Raw genomic sequence first — 19108 nt, forward strand, 5'->3', positions numbered from 1 at the left:
TAATACTGCCAGCTGCTACCTGGAATGCCTTTCTTATCTGCTGTCTTACTCTTTCCATTGTCTGCTTGTTTTCTTGTCTCTTTTAAGAGAGATTCTGCAAGAAGACGACGACATTGTAACACTCAATTAAGTGATGCAGTCACAAAAAGGGCAACTAGCATATAAACTAGAGATAAGGCAGGGAAAGAGCAAACAGAAGAAGGTAGGAGATTTGGTGGGGAGGAAGCGTTTCGGGTGTGAGGAGGAAGGTCCGAGCCAGTGGAGTGGCTGCTCTTTCTCCTGGAGGCTGGCTTGCTGGGGACATTGAGGTGTGCGTTCCTGTGAAGGCACGCACAGGTAGCTTAAGTCCTTCTGCACTCGCCAGCTAAGGAGAAGGGCACAGATCTCACAGCCACTTATCTGAGCGCCCTGGTTGCAGCAGGGCATACCCAGCGCCGGCACTCCCGCCGGTGCGCCGGCCTGGCTCCCTGCGTCCGGCCCGCTGCGGGAGCGGCTCCGCAGGGCGCTGCGGGACAGCGGGGCTGCGCTGCGGCAGCGCCGCCGGGAGCGGGCGCCGGGCAGCGGGAACCTGCCCGCAGGCCCGGGCTGCGCCCAGCGGCAGCAGCCGCAGCCCCGGCCGGAGCGGCGGGGCCCGAGCGCACACCCAGCGCCCGCCTCCCGCCGCCCGGGGCGGGCAGGCCGGGGCTGCCGGCGCCCCCCGCCCGCCGGTCGCCATGGCGACCCGCCCGCCCGCCTCCCGCGGGGCCGCCGCTGCCGCCGCAGGGCCAGGCTCCGGCGGCGCCGGCTCCGCTCCGCGCCTCGTCCAACCCCAGCGCCGGGAGGGAGTCCCTGCGCGCCCGCGGGCACGGCCAGGCCCGCCCCAGCCCCGCTGCGCCAGCGGGGCCTGCCCGGGGGGGGAGAGGAGGACGAGGAGGAGGGACTCCGCAGCGGCAACAACTGACGTGTCCCCGCCATGGAGCTCGGCGTGATTCATCAGCGGCAGCGGGGCGGCAGCGGGGTGCCGCGCTCCGCTCCCGCCTAGGCACTGCCGCGGCGGGGACAGCCCCGGCACCGCTCCGCCGCCCGCGCCGCCCTCCTCCTGCCTCCTCCTCCTCTTCCTCGCCGCCTCTCCTCTTCCCCAGCGGCTAGGCGAATATCCCGGGGGAGGCAAGATGGAAGAAATCCTGCGAAAGCTGCAGAAGGAGGCGTCGGGGAGCAAGCACAGGGCCATCAAGGAGAGCTGCACCTGGGCCATCGGTAAGGGGCGCGGGCGGCGGCGCCGGGCCGCCCGCGGGGAGCGGAGCGGGGCAGGAAGCGCCGATGGAGCGGGTCTCTAAAGCAAGGGGCAGGGAGACCTCAACAAACTTGTTCCGCGCTAAGGAGAGCCTCCTTAGCTGAGCCTCCAGCGGCTGGGAAGAGAGTGGAGCACCCGGGCCGTTCAAAATACCCGGGAGCTCCGCTGCTGGAAGGGGCCGTGGCACCTGCTGCCGGTCCCGGAGAGCATCCCCGCCCTCGCCTTCCCCACCGCCTGCATCTGCTTCGTGGCTCTTGCGAGGCAGATATACGGGTATCAGTAGCTGTCAGTTTCCGTGTATGTTTTGGAGGTGCTGTCTTTTTCTTTAAAGGCCCCCTCCTTCCTTTAAATCATTGTAAAAAACATGCAGTACAGCTTTTACGCTGGCTTATGGAATCTATTTTAAAAGCTAGAAGTTTTGTTCTACTGGATTACATGAGCTCTTTCATCCTTGCAATATAATGATCAGTATAACGAGTTAATCTTTCAAGGGAGTACAAGCTTAGGTACCTTTTAGCATCCACCCATTTTCCGAGATTTTTTGTGTCTTGAAGTGTTTCGTGACATTTACAACCTGGAGCACTGATCGTCAGGACCCTTAATTTAAATCAGCATAACTGGGATACTTTCAATTGCTTTAAATTTTTGGTTTTTGTCCATGCATAGCTACAACATTCTGTGGTAGATCAGACCTGTTGCTGTCTTTTACTGGCCTTTCATCTTGAAGTTGCGTGAGTGGCTTCATTAATTGCATGTTAGCCTTGCACAGCAGCCATGCCAGTATCCTCGATACTGTTCCAGTTTTAGTCGATGTGCTGCTGAAGTGCTGTTAAGTGAAAGGGAAAAGATGGTACTCGATGCCTTCTCATTGGGCATGCAACGTCCTGGCAGATTTATGCAAAGCTTTGGCAGCTCAGAGCAGCAGGGGTTGTTGTTCTGTCAGGTGGAGTAGGTGTCACCTTTAGGATCATTGGCTCAGAGGCTGTAGCCACATGTGTGAACTGTGGTTGAACTCAGAAATTTCTTTTAAAAGCCCTGTTGTTTCCTTTAATCATACAGAAACCTTGGATTCTCCCGATGCTGCTATCAAGATACCACCATATCAGCTGAGGTAAGAACATTGAACTTGAGTTCTGTAGAGATTGTGAGTATTTGTAAAATTGAGGCAGAAATTTTGAATTAAAAGTGAGGTAGAGGAGCGGGCTGCATCTATGTGATTTCTGTAGTTTTTAGACATACATACCTAGGCTGGTAGTAGTAGATAATTTTCTGATGAGCCCTTGGCCTTTGGCCCTGAGTGAAATGTAAGGAAATGTGTTAAAATGGGCATGAGTATGTATAGTGGTGACATTGGTTAGAAAGGAGGGCTTTTTTATGGGCTAAAGAGTTTTTCTACTAAAAAAAACTCTTGCAGTAATAAGCAGTGATGCTTTTTAGTTCTTCTCAGTGTGCTTGTGTTCTTTTAAATCTAAATCAGGTTTTGTTACTGAAAATAAATATTCCATAAACTAAAAAGTTATCTCATCATATAGCTAGGACACTGACTAGGAACCAAAATAATACAGTTTCTATGCCTACTTCTTCCTTTAGCCTGCTAGATTATCTTGAGTTAGCCTTCTTCCTTCTTCTCACCTCCATTTGTACACATATAAAATGGGAGACGTGGCATGGCCCTGATTTGTCTAGCTATTTAAAATCTCGTTTTGGAAATTGTCATTGTTATGGAGTAGGTAAATAGGCTAAATTATTCACTGTCCTTTTTGACAGAACCATTAGGAGTCATCAAAGGAAACTAGCAAGTGCACTGTTTAAAACAAAAGCACGTTCTTTCATACAGCCTAATAGTTAAGATGTGAAATGCTTAGGCTTGCCTTATTAGAGAATGTAATGGATGCTGAAAGATTGCATGCATGCAAAAACCACCTCAACAAATCCATGAAAGAAATTGATTGAAGTCTCTCAGATGCCCAGGTACCATTCTTATTCAGAAGTGCCTTAATCGGAGGTGATCGAGTTTATAAAGGGGGATGTAGGAATGCTGCTGTATGTTTGGCCTGTCCTGTGATCCTCTCAGGTATCCACTGTGAGCTGCGGACAGGAGGGGACTTTTTTTTTGCTACAGTATTACTCTCCTGGGAGTGTTTTTATCACCTCAAGATTCCCTGCTGCTCCTTTCATATATGCTTTGCAAGGAAGGTTAGGGATCAAAGAACTAGTTATTCCAGAGCAGTCACCAAACAGGGAAAGAATAGGAGCAGTTCTTTTGCCACTCTAAATTCCTGTCAGCTGCAGTCCACAAGAGGCCTCAAATCAAATGGGGGATGGATGTAGCCCAGGTCTGACATGATCAGTGCCAGACACAATGCATTTCCAGCACAGAATGGAAACAGCTGAATGACTAATTCTCAATAGGTCCGCTAGAATTATGTTTACTTGACGCTATGGCTGGAGAAAACTTGGCTCTTCACCTTCCCATTTATCAGCCTCTAAGATAGTGTGTGGTCTGTGCCTTTAAGTGCTATTGTCATTCCCTGTGAATTAGTTTTTCCCCTTGCCTACTATCTCTTTACAGAGAGGCCTTTTTCTCTTCTTCCTCCAGTGTTCTTAATGATGTATGTGTTTAGTTGGGGTATTTTTTCTGCTGTAAATCACACTTTTTAAAAATAAAGTTAATACCTTTGCAGGTGTAGCTATGATTAAATAAGCTCTTAATGTTAGACTTGTCAGTAGCAATGCACATTATTACTGGATGTTTTGGAAAATGAAAGGTACACAAGAGGATTTGGACAAAAGCTTTTGTTGTGGGGTCCTTGGTGAGGCTCAGCCACAGAGCCTTAGATAGTGTGGGAGATGTTGCTAAACATACCCTTCATTTTCTGATAACAAGCTACTGCCAGGCTCCAGATCAGCACACTGGGCCACATCTTGGGTTGGAGTTTGCCTGCATGATGTGCAAATAGGATAAAAGTTCTTTTCTTGGTATTTGTTAAAAAGCAGCACTGTGATGGCTTGGTTCCTAATGCTGGAAAAGAGTAGCCTGGAAAGTAGAGCAACGGCTGTGACCAGAAACACGGCCAGGAGATGTCCTGGCCATGCCTCTTTTCTGCTTTCATCTTACATCAGGTGCAGGTTGTATCAGCTGCTGTAGCACAGATCAGCCTCTGGCTGCTCATCCAGTTGGAATCTTAATCTACACTTCACACTTAGGTTCTTTTCTTTCTAGAACTGAAGAATGAAGGCTGATCACAAGAATATGTAAACTCTATACTCACTTCTTTCATACTTATAAAATAAAAAGCCATTTTCTGTTTCTGACACCCCAGTTCTAGATAAGTAGAGGTTCTTTGTAAAGTTGTCTTTTGTAAAATTGTGGTCCTAGTGTGATAATGGGGAAGACAAGGTGTCTTTGCTTTTCCTCAGACTATGAGCATTTGAGTTCAAGGGGTTTTTGACATGTATTGTATCAGCTACATAATTATTTCCACTGTAGTATTAGGGTAGACTGTGTTCTGTCATGTTCCTGACCTATCCATGGTTTCGTCTTGTGTTGGACTTGTGTTACTGAACATGAGGCAGACCACACTACAGTTCCCTGATGTCTGTGCAATTAATTGGGGACATCAGCTTTAACATTTGCATGGGAGCTGTTTCCAGCTGTTATCTGGTAGCAGTTTAGATAGCACATGCCTGCTGCGTTTGGGAGCACCTTTTGCCCCAAGGAAATCCCAATGACTGACCATCCAGACTGGAATGTAATTCTTCAGTTAGTTTGATAGAGATCGGTTGGGTCTATCTTCAGGGAGCTAGATGAGACTATTTTGCTGTTCAACTTCCTTTGATGTTAATTGGACTTATGAATCAAAATCCCCATTAATGACCTTGCATATTGATTCTAGTGAGGGTCATTATTTAAATGTCTCACTTCCTAAAGAAATACAGATCTCCAACAAACACAGAGTTTCCCACAAAGTCTTGTCAGCTCTGCCTTGAGATAGGAATGTGTATGTGATTTGTCAGTACTTTTAACTTGTGATCAGAGTATTGGGCAAGGGTGTGAGATAATAACAAAGATTAAAGTGGGTCAAGATGGAAATGGCCTTAAGTCAGTTCAAGGCTTTGCTGTAGATGTTCCATGAATTCTTGAGAAGGGAGAGTCACATAACCCATTGGTAACTGGCCTCTTGTGATCTGTCTAGTATGATGGTATTTGTCTCTGAATATGAGTTGTGAAAATTGGATATATACTAAGTGCTTAAGGAGTCTGGGTGACTGACTTATAAATAATGAATTACATAAGAGAAATTGATGTGCTTGTGTTTTAATTGGTGAATTGATCACATGGAAAATAGCTTAAGAGACCTTAATGTTGTCTGCCAGCAAACAGTTGTTTGCTACTCAGCTGGGCTATATTCACTTCAGCATTTTCAGGATGGCAAATTCTCCCCTAAGGCCAGCACTATACACTGAACAAGGCTCTCTTCTTGTCTTGTTGTGACTTTAGAGACTGAAATATGAGCTATAAAAGGTAACTGAACAGACACAAGAAAATGAGCTTTGAAAAAAAATGTTTGATTGGAGCAGTTTAATACTCCTGAGGATTATCTACATATCAGAGGATAAAATAAGAGGCTAGACAGCAGTTGCCAGTCACATACTGCTTTGAAAAAATTTGGGCTTGCCAGAGTTTCTTGGAATGCATTATGTTGTTAAGTCATGCCTTATAGGCTATGTAAAACTTAGTGACTTGCTATCAGCACAGACTTTGCTGGAAAGAAGAGATTGGTTGGGACTTCTGAAGGAGCATTTCTTTTTGGAAGAAATGCAAATTGGGTTTGCATGGCCAGGTTTTGGTAGCAGGAGGGGCTACAATGGCGGCTTCTGTGTGAAGCTGCCAGAAGCTTCCCCCATGTCCAGCAGAGCCAATGCCAGCTGGCTTCAAGACAGAAGTGCCCCTGGCCAAATCTGGGCTAGTCAGAAATGATGACAACCCCTCTGTGATAACAAATTTAAGAACAAGGAAAAGAGTTTTGCAGATGTTATTGCTTCCAGAGAAGAGTGGGGTGAGAATATGTGAGAGGAACTACTCTGCAGGCACCAAGGTCAGTGAAGAAGGACAAGGAGGAGGTGTTCTAGGTGCCTGAGCTCAGATTCCCCTGAAACCCATAGTGCAGACTGTGGGGAAGCACCTATGCCCTGCAGCTCATGGAGGTCCATGGGGGCGCAGAGATCCACCTGCAGCCCGTGGAGGAAACTCACACTGGAGCAGGTGGATGCCTGAGAGGAGGCTGTGAGCCTGTGGGGGGCCTGTGCTGGAGCAGGTTCCTGGCAGGTATCTGTGGACTTATGAACAGAGGAGCAGGTTTCCTGGTAGGACTTGCATCCTTGCGGAGGACCCACAGTGAAGCAGGCTGTGACTCCTTTCCCTAAGCCATGGCAGGAACAACGTGTGATGAACTGACCATAACCCACATTCCGTGCCTCCCTGTGCCTCTGGGTCAGAGGAGTGGGGGGGAAGTGTTTAGGTCTTATTTTACTTCTCATTACCCTGCTCCGGTTTTGGTAATAAATTCAATTAGGATCTCTAATTTGAGTCAGTTTTGCCTGTGGCGGTATCTGGAGAGTGATCTCTCTCTGTCCATATCTCAAACCATGAACCCTTCATTATATTTTCTCTCCCCTGTCCAGCTGGGCAGGGGAGTGACAGAGTGGCTTTGGTGGGAGCCTGGCCAGTCAAGGTCAACCCACTAAAATCCCTCTTATATTTTTCATTGGCCTTTTAAAAGTGATCAGTATTTCTGGAGGTTACAGCTGGAAAGTCAGAAGTCAGTATGGAGCAGGGTCCTGTGTAGTAACCAGTTCATGTCCAATTCTGTCTCTTCCTACTTGTGTCCCAGTGTTAATCATGTTTGTGCTAGCTTTTGAGGGCAGTGTGTGAACTTCTGTAATCATGGACATGTGGGGAGGAGGACATTTGGAGACAAAAGTGGTAGTTCTTCTCTTTTTTTCTTTTTTTTTTTCGTATCTCTAGATTAGCATCTGACATAATTCTTGAGAAGTATGCAGTTTAAAATCTCTTAAATAAAACAACATGCTCACTCATTTTACCTTACATGTGCTCAACAGATAATAAAAGCAGTAATTGTGGTGTGATCATCACCAAACAAACAATGCTATAGAGACTTTCAATCCATTTAGCTTTGCAGGTAATTCATCCACTTACAGAATCTTAAGTCTTGGAATGCATTTCACTTTCTCTATGGTGAAGAAATGTTTGTGATCTTTGTCCCATCTCTTAATTTTGTTCATGTTTTCTGATAGTTTCTTTCTGCTGGGAGAGAGTGGCTAGGAAAGCTGATACATAGCAGATCCCCTGAACAGAAGTAAGGAGGGAGGAATAGTTGTCTCTGAGGGTTTTTTTCTGGGGGGTGGTTTTAGCATATCTCTCTCGATTTTACTCTTTCTCTTTTTTTAAACAATTTGTTTCCTGCTCTTGCTGCCACAACCACCTGGCATTAGGTGTTCCTGTGCTCTCTTCCTGGATGTGACTGCTGGATGTGACTCATGCTGCTCAACCATTACATGGTCACTATCTGCCATTCAGCAAGTGAATTATGAGTTCCCTGGCAGGCAGCTGGCCAAGAAGAGATTCTAGTGACATTGTGGATTACTGACCTGCATCTCCCATGCTGGCAGTTTACAGCCTGGATCCAGACTTGTGGGAGCACTTATGTAGTCCATTTGGTGTTTTGGATGGTGTATATGCACTGGTCTTGATTTAAAATTTTGCATTCTCAGTTCTAATCTTGAGGAGTAGACAAGGGAAGGAAATTAGTGTTTGGAAAGACAATGTGCCACTAATACAGTGTTTGAATCACTCTGCATGTTTAATCTGGGATATGTAAGTGGCCCTATTTCTTGTCCAATGGGCAAGTATTTTTATCTCAGCAAAATTTTGCATTTGTTCTGCAACCCCAAAAGACAGTGGTGTTGAGGAGGAAAGGGCAAGGGGTCAGCCTCAGGAGTCCCTGAAAACCTGTTAGCTGGGCTTGTGACTCTTGAATGTATCGAGCAAAATTTAGCATTGTTATGAAAAAAGACCCACGGTTTCTGTTACTCTTACTTGTGAGCTTGAATGAAGTTTGTTTCTTTGCTTTCAGTGGTGTTTTTCTAAAAGAGCAGTGCTTGCCCTTTCTGAAACTAACTTACTGCCTTTCCTGATCTTCATTGTATTAGTGAGCCATAATAGTCACCACTGCCTTGGGTCTTTGTTCCTCTTATAGACTCTTCTAAAAATTCATTCTATTTTGTGACAAAAGCCCACAGTCTTGGCTGGGCTGAAGTTAATTTTCTTTATGGGAGCTGGTAGAATGGGAGTGGGGAGCAGCTGGGTGGGGGTGAGGATGAAAGCAGCCATAGTTTTAACTGTCTGACTTCCAACAACAAATGCAACTGAAATATTGACCTAAGGTTCTAAGGATGATAATAGGATAGCAGTATGTGTGTTTGTTTTAAACATTTGATCACTTTCAGTGCTTGCAGAAGAGTAGGAAATGAGAACATCATGAAGCTTTTGATAATTGCCTTAGAGAATGAAATATGGTTGGGGGCGGGAAGAGGGGTGGCACTGGAGCAGAGGACTATTTTCCTGCTAAATGGTGCAGGAAGAGGGGTGGCACTGAAACTGAGAGGACTGTTTTCCTGCTAAATGCTCTGCTCTGATCTTTGTGTGATGCTGTGCAAGTCATGACTTTTCTCTGTTTTGAAAATGAAGGGGTGAGTGGGAATAATGAAAGTATTTTCTCACATTTCCTTTATTTACATTCCATGAAAAGTAACAAAGCTGCAGGAAATTCACTACCTTTCACTTCCTTCAATGTTTGTTTGCTTAAGAAACTGAATATGCTGAAGTGAAGTGAGTATAAAATTACGTAATGCATTGCAAACATGGGGATATTTTTAGCAACCATCCCTTAGGTCTGTCAAGATTTAGCGCTGAACTGCTGTGAAAGTTGAATGGCATTGCAGATTACAGCATTGACCTTCAAAATGTAACTAGTAATGATCAGAAATACACCTCATTCTCCCATTTCTTCATTTGCTTTCTATAACTCACAGCTGCAGTGGAGAAAATAAGGTAATTTGTGAGATGTCCATGTGATGGTACCTCTGTACCATCTTGTGTCTCTTTTTCCGTTCCCTCAGCCTGCTTTTTTCCAACATTGTAAAACTTCTCTTGATGGAAGCTTAATTCTCAGAAAACACTTTATTTGTCATTTTCTACTTAAAATTTGAAAAAAAATGCTTTCACTAGACAAATTTTCACCTTCCCTTCCAGAGTTGCCAAATATAGGGAAGAGAGGTTTCGTGGAATAATTTGATAAGCTTTCAAAATTGTAGGCTGAGCAAGTCCAGCTTGTCACCTCATCTTCATATTGCAATTCAAATCACAATCAACAAAATCATATAAAGGCTACAGATTGCTTTATGATTAAGACCTGGTGAGGTTTACATGTGTCATCAAGCTTCTTAAGAGCAGAATTTGCAAGTAACTATTGATGCCTTGTGCACAAAGGGCAAATATCTGCAGGGGTGGATGTTCTAGGGTGAGCAATGAGAACATGTCAGAGAGAGATTATGCTAGAGCTTTGGAGACTGGAAGCGCCTGATTATTATTTTGGCCTTGTCCAGCTTACTTTAATATTGTGTAGAACCTTTTGCGGTCTCTCTTCCTCTCCTCTCAAGTAAAAGTACGCCTTGTGCTTGTAGGGTTTTTTTTGTTCTGTTTTGTTCTCATCTTGACAACAAGTTCCTATCTAGGAACTTTGTGTTTCTGTTAAAATCAAGATGTTATTAGCTAGTATAGCAAGGAGGCAAATGACCTCAGAAGTGCTCTCCAGCTGAGTGACTGTGCTGAGCTACTTAATTATGATCATATGAATTCATATGAATTCAGCAGGTCTTGGCTGCACTGGCTTGGCTGGAGGATTAAATTGCTTGTGTTTGCCTTTCCCATGAGTAGAGTTGTGCTGCTTCTTTAGTGGCAAATTCATTTATTGTAGAAAGGATGTAAATAAAAAAGATTATAAATACCATTATGTCACTTCTTTAATACCAAGCAGTTTTAAATTGCAATCTCATTCACAATGCAAGTTGAAAAAAGAATTATTAAAGTTCTAGCTAGGAAACTGTGTGAAATTACATTTAGGCATTATTCTGCCTTTTTTTTCCCCCTGTGTCATTAAACATCCTCTGATAAGCAACTCATATTTCCCTGCAAAGGCAGGCTTATTTAACTGTTGGGTGAAGACTTTGTGTCTGGGTTTGAAAAGCAAAAGGATTGAAGGGAAGAGGGAATACATGAAAAAAAGAGGAAGGAAAAATTAAATACTAAGTTGGATGGAACTCAAAGAGAGCTGATGTCAGCAGCTGAGGTGAGAAAATTGGATATGGAAAGAAAAGGAACATTAACCTTAAGTCAGAGGAGAACAAGCCTTTCCATTGTAACTGGATAAAACCAAAGAGTTTTGTGCTCTGTAGGAAGGAAAATAATGAAATTTTTAAAAAAATTACGATGCAAGTGGTGAGACAGAAAAATGAAAAGGCCTTCAGCCAGAAATTACAATTTCTTTAAAGGTGGAAGCTCACCTGATGTGTGCAAATATATGAGGCAAATCTCGTGATACAGGAAACACACCCACAAGTGTCTCTATGTTAGTGAGTAACTGGATTAAAATCCTGGCCCTGTTGATGCAAGTCAGCATTTATATCTACATAGTTTGGCAACAGTCTCCCAACTCCTTTCTTTTTTTTTTCCCAGGACCTGTAAACTGCAACAGTGAGTGCTTGTTCATTCTTATACAGCACAGTAGCACCAAAGTTGTCTAACGGTGCATGATCATCTTGTAGTGGCACAGTGTCATAATTTGTTGTTTTATTTTTTCTTGAAAAGGAAGGTTGTAACTGTAAGGCTTCAGAATTTGTCTTTTATCCTATTGCTCTACTATTTCTCTAAGTGCTATTGACAAACTTGTACTTGCATAGAGGTAGAAATTTTAGTGCTGGAAGGATCTGTTGTAATCATCTGGTTTGACTTCCTGCATTGTAGAGGTGGGAGAACTTGCCCTGTATTTATATACTGTGGATTCCAAACTTCTCTCCAACCTGAGTTTGACTGTAATTCTCTTTGTAAGTGGGATGATCATATTTCTGCAGTAATCATTTCTCTAGAATGTGAGCAAGGACTACTTAAATCTTCCTTCTTCTTGAAGAGTTGTTACTTGAAAAATGATGCATTTATTCCATGTTCCTAGTCCAGGTTTTAAATACTTCCACTATTCCTAAACTTGTTGGTGGAATCTTTTAACAATGTTCTCTAAATTAGTGCAGGAAAAAAGATTTATGTTCCTATTTTTATATGTACATGTGTTAATATATACAACACTAGAATTTGTTTTATGTAAATTAAATCATTCCTATTTGTGCAAGGACAGTGTTTGCTTCTGTTTGTTTTACATAAGGTTAGCAGCTGTGGGTACTTGTAGAATTCTGAGAATTCATCTCTACCAATTATTTTCTCATCATGGGCCAACTCTTCTTCTTGAATAAGTGATGCTAATAATATTACACTGTGCTACTCTGTTCCTTTTAAGCAGCCAAGATGGAGAAAATCTTTTCAATTGTTGGCTACTCTGACTGTATGTCAGACTTTGGCTGTGACTGTTATCCTGCCTAATAAACAGTGTATCAGAAAATGGCAACAGTGGTGAATCAAATTCTTATCTATTCTTAGACTGGGCTGTGAATTATTCTATGGAATGCAAACTGGATGCTGATAAGGCCTTGAGGTTCTGAATTTTGCTTCTCCTATGTAACTTTCAGCAAGAAGATAATGCAGAGAGCTGTCTTATTTTTAATCTTTAATTTTCAGGAATGGGATTCAAAATAATGGGATTATCACCATTTGCATGAAGAGAAAAATGCTTCATTTATCATACCCCTTTCCCTAAATCAAGGAGGGGAAGGTGGGCTGTGAGACTGTGTTCCAGGCACTAACAACAAGGAGTTAAGTTTAGGCAATTTCCTATCTTCATTACAGTTTTTATCATGAGAGTGGATTAATAAGCCATTAATTTTTTCTTACTAAAGGCTTTTTTTTGTCATTACAATGAGAATAGAAAGATTTTTATGATCTCTCTACGTACAATAGTAATTTGTCTTGCTCTGACCTTTCTGGCAGTCTGTTTTGACCGACCTGCCATAGCATCCCTTATTCCTTACCTGCAGGGAAAGAGGTCGTTGATTGGTTGACAAGCCACAGCGAGCTTGGGCAACTAGAAAGGTCATTGTAACCTGGCGTGCTGAATATAAAGGCTGTGTGTGTTCCCATCACTCATTCTGCAGTTGGCAAAGTTGACAGTCATGGAGTGAGGCAGCTCAGGAGGGACAGCCTGTGCTCTGGGAGGTACCGGCCCCAGATTATGCACTTGGTTCTGTTGCTGTGCTTTTTTGCTTGCCTGGCAGGTAGCTTCCTCTCTTCCAAGTCAAAGGTGTTCCCTTCCTTTCATTCTCCCTCTGTGTTGTATTTGATGTGCTTCAATCAGGGTTAAGTTGGTATTTGTGCCTCAAACTGTACGTGTATCTATGTCCACACCAGCGTGCAGCAGTATGGATACTCAAGAGTTACAGTGTGAAACTACTTTCTGTATATTATGTAAATGGAGAATGTTCTTAAACATATTTTGAAGTATATTGTTGTGCATCAGCTTATTCTGAGGACTTCACTTATGTAAAATGTCTTATATGAGTAGTAATACAAAACCTGCATGAATTTAACCATACAGAACTGCAGACGATGCAGTAAGCAATGAAATCCCATGGTGGGGGACTGCTCAAAACAGAGTGGAATTATAAAAGGGCTGCAAGGTATAAGGGCAAACCTCATTCCCTTACTTCACTGCACTCAAATCCATTGAGGTAATTCCAATCTGCATTCCCTATTTTGCAGCCTTATTGAACTGAATTCTTAAGACATTAGACGGGACTGTGTTAATTTACATCCTTCTCTCCTGTTCTGCCTGAGGATTATCTGCCTGTCCTTCATGTTCTTATGCTATCAGATGATGCATTTAAATGGCAGATTGAACTGAAGTGTGAAGGGTGCTCAAGCTAATCAAACGTTGTAAGATATCTCTGCAGGTGTTTTGTAGCTGTAGCATAGAAATGCTAAAGGCTTAATTGACTGAGTGTGTAACAAGAACAGGAAATGACACAATGGCAATTCATTTTCTCCAAGAATACAGTGGGAGCACAGTCTGCAGCAACCTTAATTAGATTTTCAGTTAAACATTTTTAGCAAGGATGGGAAGTTCAGCTAATTGAATCTGTTCTAATTTCCATCCTCCTGTTTGTCATTTTTACTCTTCTTTTTGGGACATCTATCAAAGCTCTTATTGTTCTCTGCTCATTGCAGTATGTGATGACAGATGGCAGGCAACATGCTGATGTGCAAGGTAGCTACACATAAGCCATAGGAGCTCCCGCCTGTCTTCATTATCATGGAACTGAACTGGATCCACTCCAGTGGCTTATGACTTTCTCCATTTTCCCCTCTCCTCCCAGTGTTCATCCACTTTAATGTGAGAATAAATTCATTCTGTATTAATAATGCCCAAAATGTTTATATGCTGTTACAAAAATCTGTAGAAAGTCTAAAACAAATGTGGTGTTCTGCCTAGAAGAGACGCAGGTCCAAATAACCATCAGTTTTTAGTGTCCTTCAGTTAGTACTATACACTGTAATAATCTTTTATCCTTCTTTTTTTCCTGTTTGTGTCTGGCAGATGGAGCACCAGTTAATGCACAGGTACCTTATTTTGGAACCTGTTGGTCTGATGATTTCAAATGCAAGTTCTAACTTTAACAGAGGGAGTATAACAAAGACACAATGTAAAAGCACTTGAAGGTGCTTTCTGGATTAGAGATGTGTGAAGTGTGTGGAGAAATATGCCAGCTTTCTTTAGAGGGTAAAAGTGCTTCACAGAATTGTGAAATTATCTTTGGATGCTGTATGCAAACATGATCTTTCTGAAATTGATACAGCCCTTCTGGAATGTTACTTGAATACCAATTTTAATTGCATTTTCCCCTCTCACTTGTTTTAAATTTTTCTTAGGGAGAAGTGTCTCCTTCCTCTTCAACTGGCTCTGGAATCAAAGAGCACGAAGCTGGCCCAACAGGCTCTAGCTGGGATGCAGGTATGACTCTAGAGTGGGAGAGTGTTGGCAGGCAGTGGGTGTCAAGAAAATCTAGACTTTTCTTTTGAAAAATACTACAGAAAAAGCATCTGTCCTTGGGTGAACCTAACAATAATGTTCACATTTCTGTTCAGAAGTTAGGATGCAAGTACAGGCTGGTGATTTTGAAGAAGACTAAAAATGTTTTGCAGATAGGTGGGAAGTCTTGGATTTTAACATTGAAATGTAGATGTACTCTTCCTTGTGGGCCCTGTGCTACTGCCAGAAAAGCCACTGCTAAACATCTTAGAAATTAAGCTGGGACTTGCTATTTTCTTTGATTAGAAAAGAGGACAGCAGTGCTTGGAAGATGGAGAGGTTAATAGAGGATCTGGAGCTGTGTTCTTTATGTGTGGACACTTTTCTGGGTTTTTTGTACACTGAAAACAGTAGAAACAGCATCTGATTTGGAAGTCTATGAAATTGCAAAAGAAAACAGTGCAGCACAAGCAACAAAAAAAAAAACTCTCCTGGGTGTGCCAGTATAAAAACTAAAGCAGTTTACTGTTCTTTTAATTGGACAAACGAGTACAAGTCAGTAAATACTTATCACTAGGGGGATGCTAGTTGTGGAAAAGCCTGGCACACTACTGGGGCATAAATTCCATTTTCCAAAAAGAATTTTTTCCCTTGGAGGGCCAGAAAGAATTTTTTCTGGGAATATTAGGATGTAAGTGGATCATTCAAATTCACCTTATCCAGCATATGAGGTGTCAGACACTTGTTTAGAGAGTTCCTCATAGTGGGGCATGGTGTGGTTGTAGAAGGGAAGGGCTGTTAAGATGACAAAGGGTCTGAAGCATCTCTCTTATGAGGAAGGGCTGAGACTGTGAGAGCTGGGACTGTTTAGACTGGAAAAGAGGTGCCTCCAGGGCTGGAGACACCACAACCTCTTTGGACAGCCTGTGCTTGATCACCCTTACTGTAAATTTTTTTCTTGGTGTTCAGAGGAAACCTGTGTTTCAGTTTGTACCCAGAGCATCTTGTCTTGTCAGTGGGCACCACTGAAAAGTTCTGGTTCTTTTTGCACTCTTCAGATATTTATATGTGGTGGTGAGATCCTCCCTGAGCCTTCTCTCTCCAGTCTCAACAGTCCCAGCTCTCAGGCTTTCCTCATAAGAGAGATGCTCCAGTTCTTTTGTCATCTTAGCACTGACTCCAACAGCTCCATATCCCCCATCCTGAGCTAAACATTCTTCTTTATATAGAAAACCCCATTCTTGTCATTGCAGATTGAGTTAAATCTCATCAGTCTGTACAGTGCTAAAGCATTTAATCTTCTAGTATGTGGGAAATGCTTTAAAATGTTTTGAGTTAAACCCTGGCTGGCAGTTCAGCTTTACCCACTCACTCCTTCCCTCTCAGAGGTATGGGAGAGAGAATCAAAAGGGTAAAAGTGAGGAAAATTGTGGGCTAAGACAAAGTTTAATAGTGAAAGCAAAGCTGCGTGTTCAAATAAAAGAATATGTGGAACTCGTTCACCACTTCCCATGGAGCAGCAAGTGTTCAGCCATCTCTAGGAAAGCAGGGCTTCATCATGGTTCACCATTACCCATTGGACGACAGATACCTTAACTCTGAATGTCTGTGTTCCCTCCACTTCCTCTTTCTTTGCCCAGCTGTTGTTGCTGAGCACAGTGTCATATGGTTTGGGATATCCCAGTGGTCACGTTGGGGTCAGCTGTCCCATCTGTGTCCCCTGCCAGACTCTTGTGCACCCCCAGCCTACTTGCTGGGGAACTGGTCTGAGAAACAGGCAGCCTTGAGGCTGTGTAAGCTCTGCTCAGCAGTAGCAAAATGTGGGTGTGTTATCAGTGCTGTTTTGGCCACATATCCAGAACACAGTGCTCTTTGAGCTCCTGTGAAGAAAATTAACACTATCCCAGTCAAAACCAGTACAAGCATAGGAAATAAGAAGTAGGAGTGAACCAGTGAACTGTGCTGCAATGTTGAAGCTGCAGATGAGCATCAGTAAAAAAGTGATGCAGAATGTGGAGAGGGAAGTGGGCTGCTCAAAGTCTCTACTAGGACAGAGCAAGGTTGTGTTCCTGGGATCTAAGACAAGCTAGTTGTGCTCTGCTGTGGAATCTTCTGAGGTAGGAGCTGAAGAAGATAGGAGCTGGGAAAAGACTTGTGTGGATACATCTCTTGCAGGATGCCTGCCGCTAATAGGAGACACCCATGAAGACGGTTATAGACTGTATGGAAGAGGCATTTCTAGTAGAACTCCAAGGAAATAGTGCCATTGATGATGTCAGGAGATAGTTTCTGAGATACTGGGCAAAGTAAATTTGATCAGTCTAAAATATTCAGTCTGAAGTTCAGTCTGTATTGAATACAGTTCAACCAGCCCAATGTCAGGACAAGGAATTTTGGTATCATGTCAGCTTGGGTTGGTTTCTATGTGTGTTTGTGTCACTTGTTAATTGTGCTCTTTGTCTGAGGACTTGATTGCATCTATTAATGGTCAACTTCTGTATAACACAAAATACATTTTGCCAGGGATCAAAACTGCCACTTCCACAGCACGTGTGCTCTATTGGAGTAATTGGGACAGTAGGTGACTGTCTCCTGTTGGGCAGGAGATCTGATAGCACTAGTTCAATGCCAGGATGCTAGCCTGAGTGGGTTTTTTTAAAATTTGTTGTTGTTGTTTTGGTGATCTGGGGGGCTGCAAAGGTTCCAGTTTCTCCCAGCTTCTAAAATACTGGGAGGTTTTGCTAAGGACATTATTTGAAGTGATATCAGTTACTGATGTCTGCTTTCTTCTGGGCATTGGGGATGTGGATGGGCAAAGATGATACTGCAATGGCAACTGGCATGACACAGATCTCCCAGTTTTGCTGTTTTTCTTGTGTTTTTTATTATTGGATTAATTTGAAAATTTTAGACAGCAACCCTAGTACCAAGCCCTAATAGGTTTAGGTGCAGTACTTTGCAGAGGCAGTTTTTTTCTCAACATGTACATTGCCATTTTCTCTCTGCAGAAGCTGCTGTCTGATGAGAGGTTTGTATCCGTGGAAACAGACTCAGATGAGAAACAGTTGCTTAATCAGATGCTGAATGCTGTCAAAGTGACTCCATCACTCAATGAAGACCTGCAGGTTGAAGTGATGAAGGTTAGTGTTTCACACACATCAGTGCTTGCAGCAGAGGCTGCATGGCTGAGTGCTGGGGTTAGCAAATAAATTAGCTGCTGCCTTGAAAATCTTCATTTTAGGACAGTATTTGATTCCCTTTTCCTACTGGCAGATGTCAGTTGTTTTCATTTCTATTTTGTGTTTTCCTGAATTAGATGGGAGATAGTTTACATTAAGATTCAGAATACTGGTGGTTCCAGTTTTAGCAAACTTCAGCAGCACAATCAATTTCCTCCATGGGACAGCACAGGCAAAGGACTTGTAGATCTGGAAGTTTGTTATTGAGCTTTAGTGGTCATGAGATGGGCTGTGCACACTTGTATTGTGCGTGCGCAGGTGCTGTGTAATTTGTTAGCTGTATTTTCTCCTTGTAAAATGCCAGTGATGGAGCGTGATTTGTTTAGGCATTAAAATGTCCCTGGACCAGTGTGTAAGGGAAATTAGTGTTTTGTATACTCTGTCAGAACTTCAATTTCTAAGAGTACTCTAGCATTCTCCCTTATGTATGCTAGGAAGCTGAGCTGCCAGGAGGTTCTGTTTTGGCAGGGAGGCGATACCAAAATGCCTTGCCCTGTGATCATGTTGGTTGTATGACTTAAAAGTCATTTTTCTATATCAGTATGGGCAATACCTGTATTACTTGTACAAAGCAAGATGATGGTGGACAGTTTTCAGATGTTTGAGTGTAAACTTTGTGCTGCAGGGTTTGTTGTGCTACAGCTGATCATTGGTGAAACCATTTTGGAACAAACCTGGTGGTCCTTTTTGCATGTTCGTTATACCTAGTACTGATTGATATATTTGGATCTATTCCTTGACCATCCTTTATTTCTAAGTGCATAGATTAGTTATTTTGTTTCTTCTGAATGACATCTTGGGTCTAACGAATGTATGTTATCCACTCAGAAACTGCTCTCTACCATCTGTACTCTTTACACTGGAGGTGGAATATGCACACTGTGTCGGAACATGCAGAGGGCTGAACCTAGCAACAAAAAAAGGAGTAATATTTGTGTGGACTGTTACCTGTTTTATGGCAGCAGGCTTCTGCTTAACTGATGACACCCTGCTCTGCATTCCTAACCCAGCACACCTCCTTCCTGCCCCTTTTGTCTCTACAGATGGAAAGGGGAAGAGTTAAGTACTTGCTGTACTGAACCAACAGGCTCCTCTTGGAATGCAATAATTTTTTACAAGTTACTTTTTTTACATTCTTGAGTGTTTTACAGACTCAGAATGTGCATGCACAGTTTCTTTGAAAGCCTGAATGTACATCTGCAAGGCAAAGCCCCCACACTAAGAAGAATGTGAACACTGTATTTTTCTACAGTTCTGAGTAAATATCTTCTCAAGTTCTCTTGACATGTGAGGAGCAAATATAATTTCAAAACATCAAACCACAG

The 19108-nt window shown here is 43.0% G+C and overlaps 1 protein-coding gene across 3 annotated transcripts in view; it reads left to right on the forward strand.

The window, feature by feature from the left end:
- Positions 1-815: 815 nt before the first annotated feature.
- ARFGEF3 (ARFGEF family member 3) overlaps positions 816-19108 on the forward strand; it is a 96283-nt gene continuing 77990 nt past the window's right edge. For all 3 annotated transcript variants that reach the window (XM_030945156.1, XM_030945155.1, XM_030945157.1), the window contains exons 1-4: positions 816-1236; positions 2333-2384; positions 14445-14526; positions 17553-17684. In XM_030945156.1, coding sequence (XP_030801016.1) covers positions 1152-1236; positions 2333-2384; positions 14445-14526; positions 17553-17684 — 351 coding nt within the window. In that variant the 5' untranslated portion in view covers positions 816-1151. The remainder of the gene's footprint in view (positions 1237-2332; positions 2385-14444; positions 14527-17552; positions 17685-19108) is intronic.

Source organism: Camarhynchus parvulus, chromosome 3, assembly GCF_901933205.1.
Source record: "Camarhynchus parvulus chromosome 3, STF_HiC, whole genome shotgun sequence".
In the NCBI taxonomy this organism is placed as follows: Eukaryota; Metazoa; Chordata; class Aves; order Passeriformes; family Thraupidae; genus Camarhynchus; species Camarhynchus parvulus.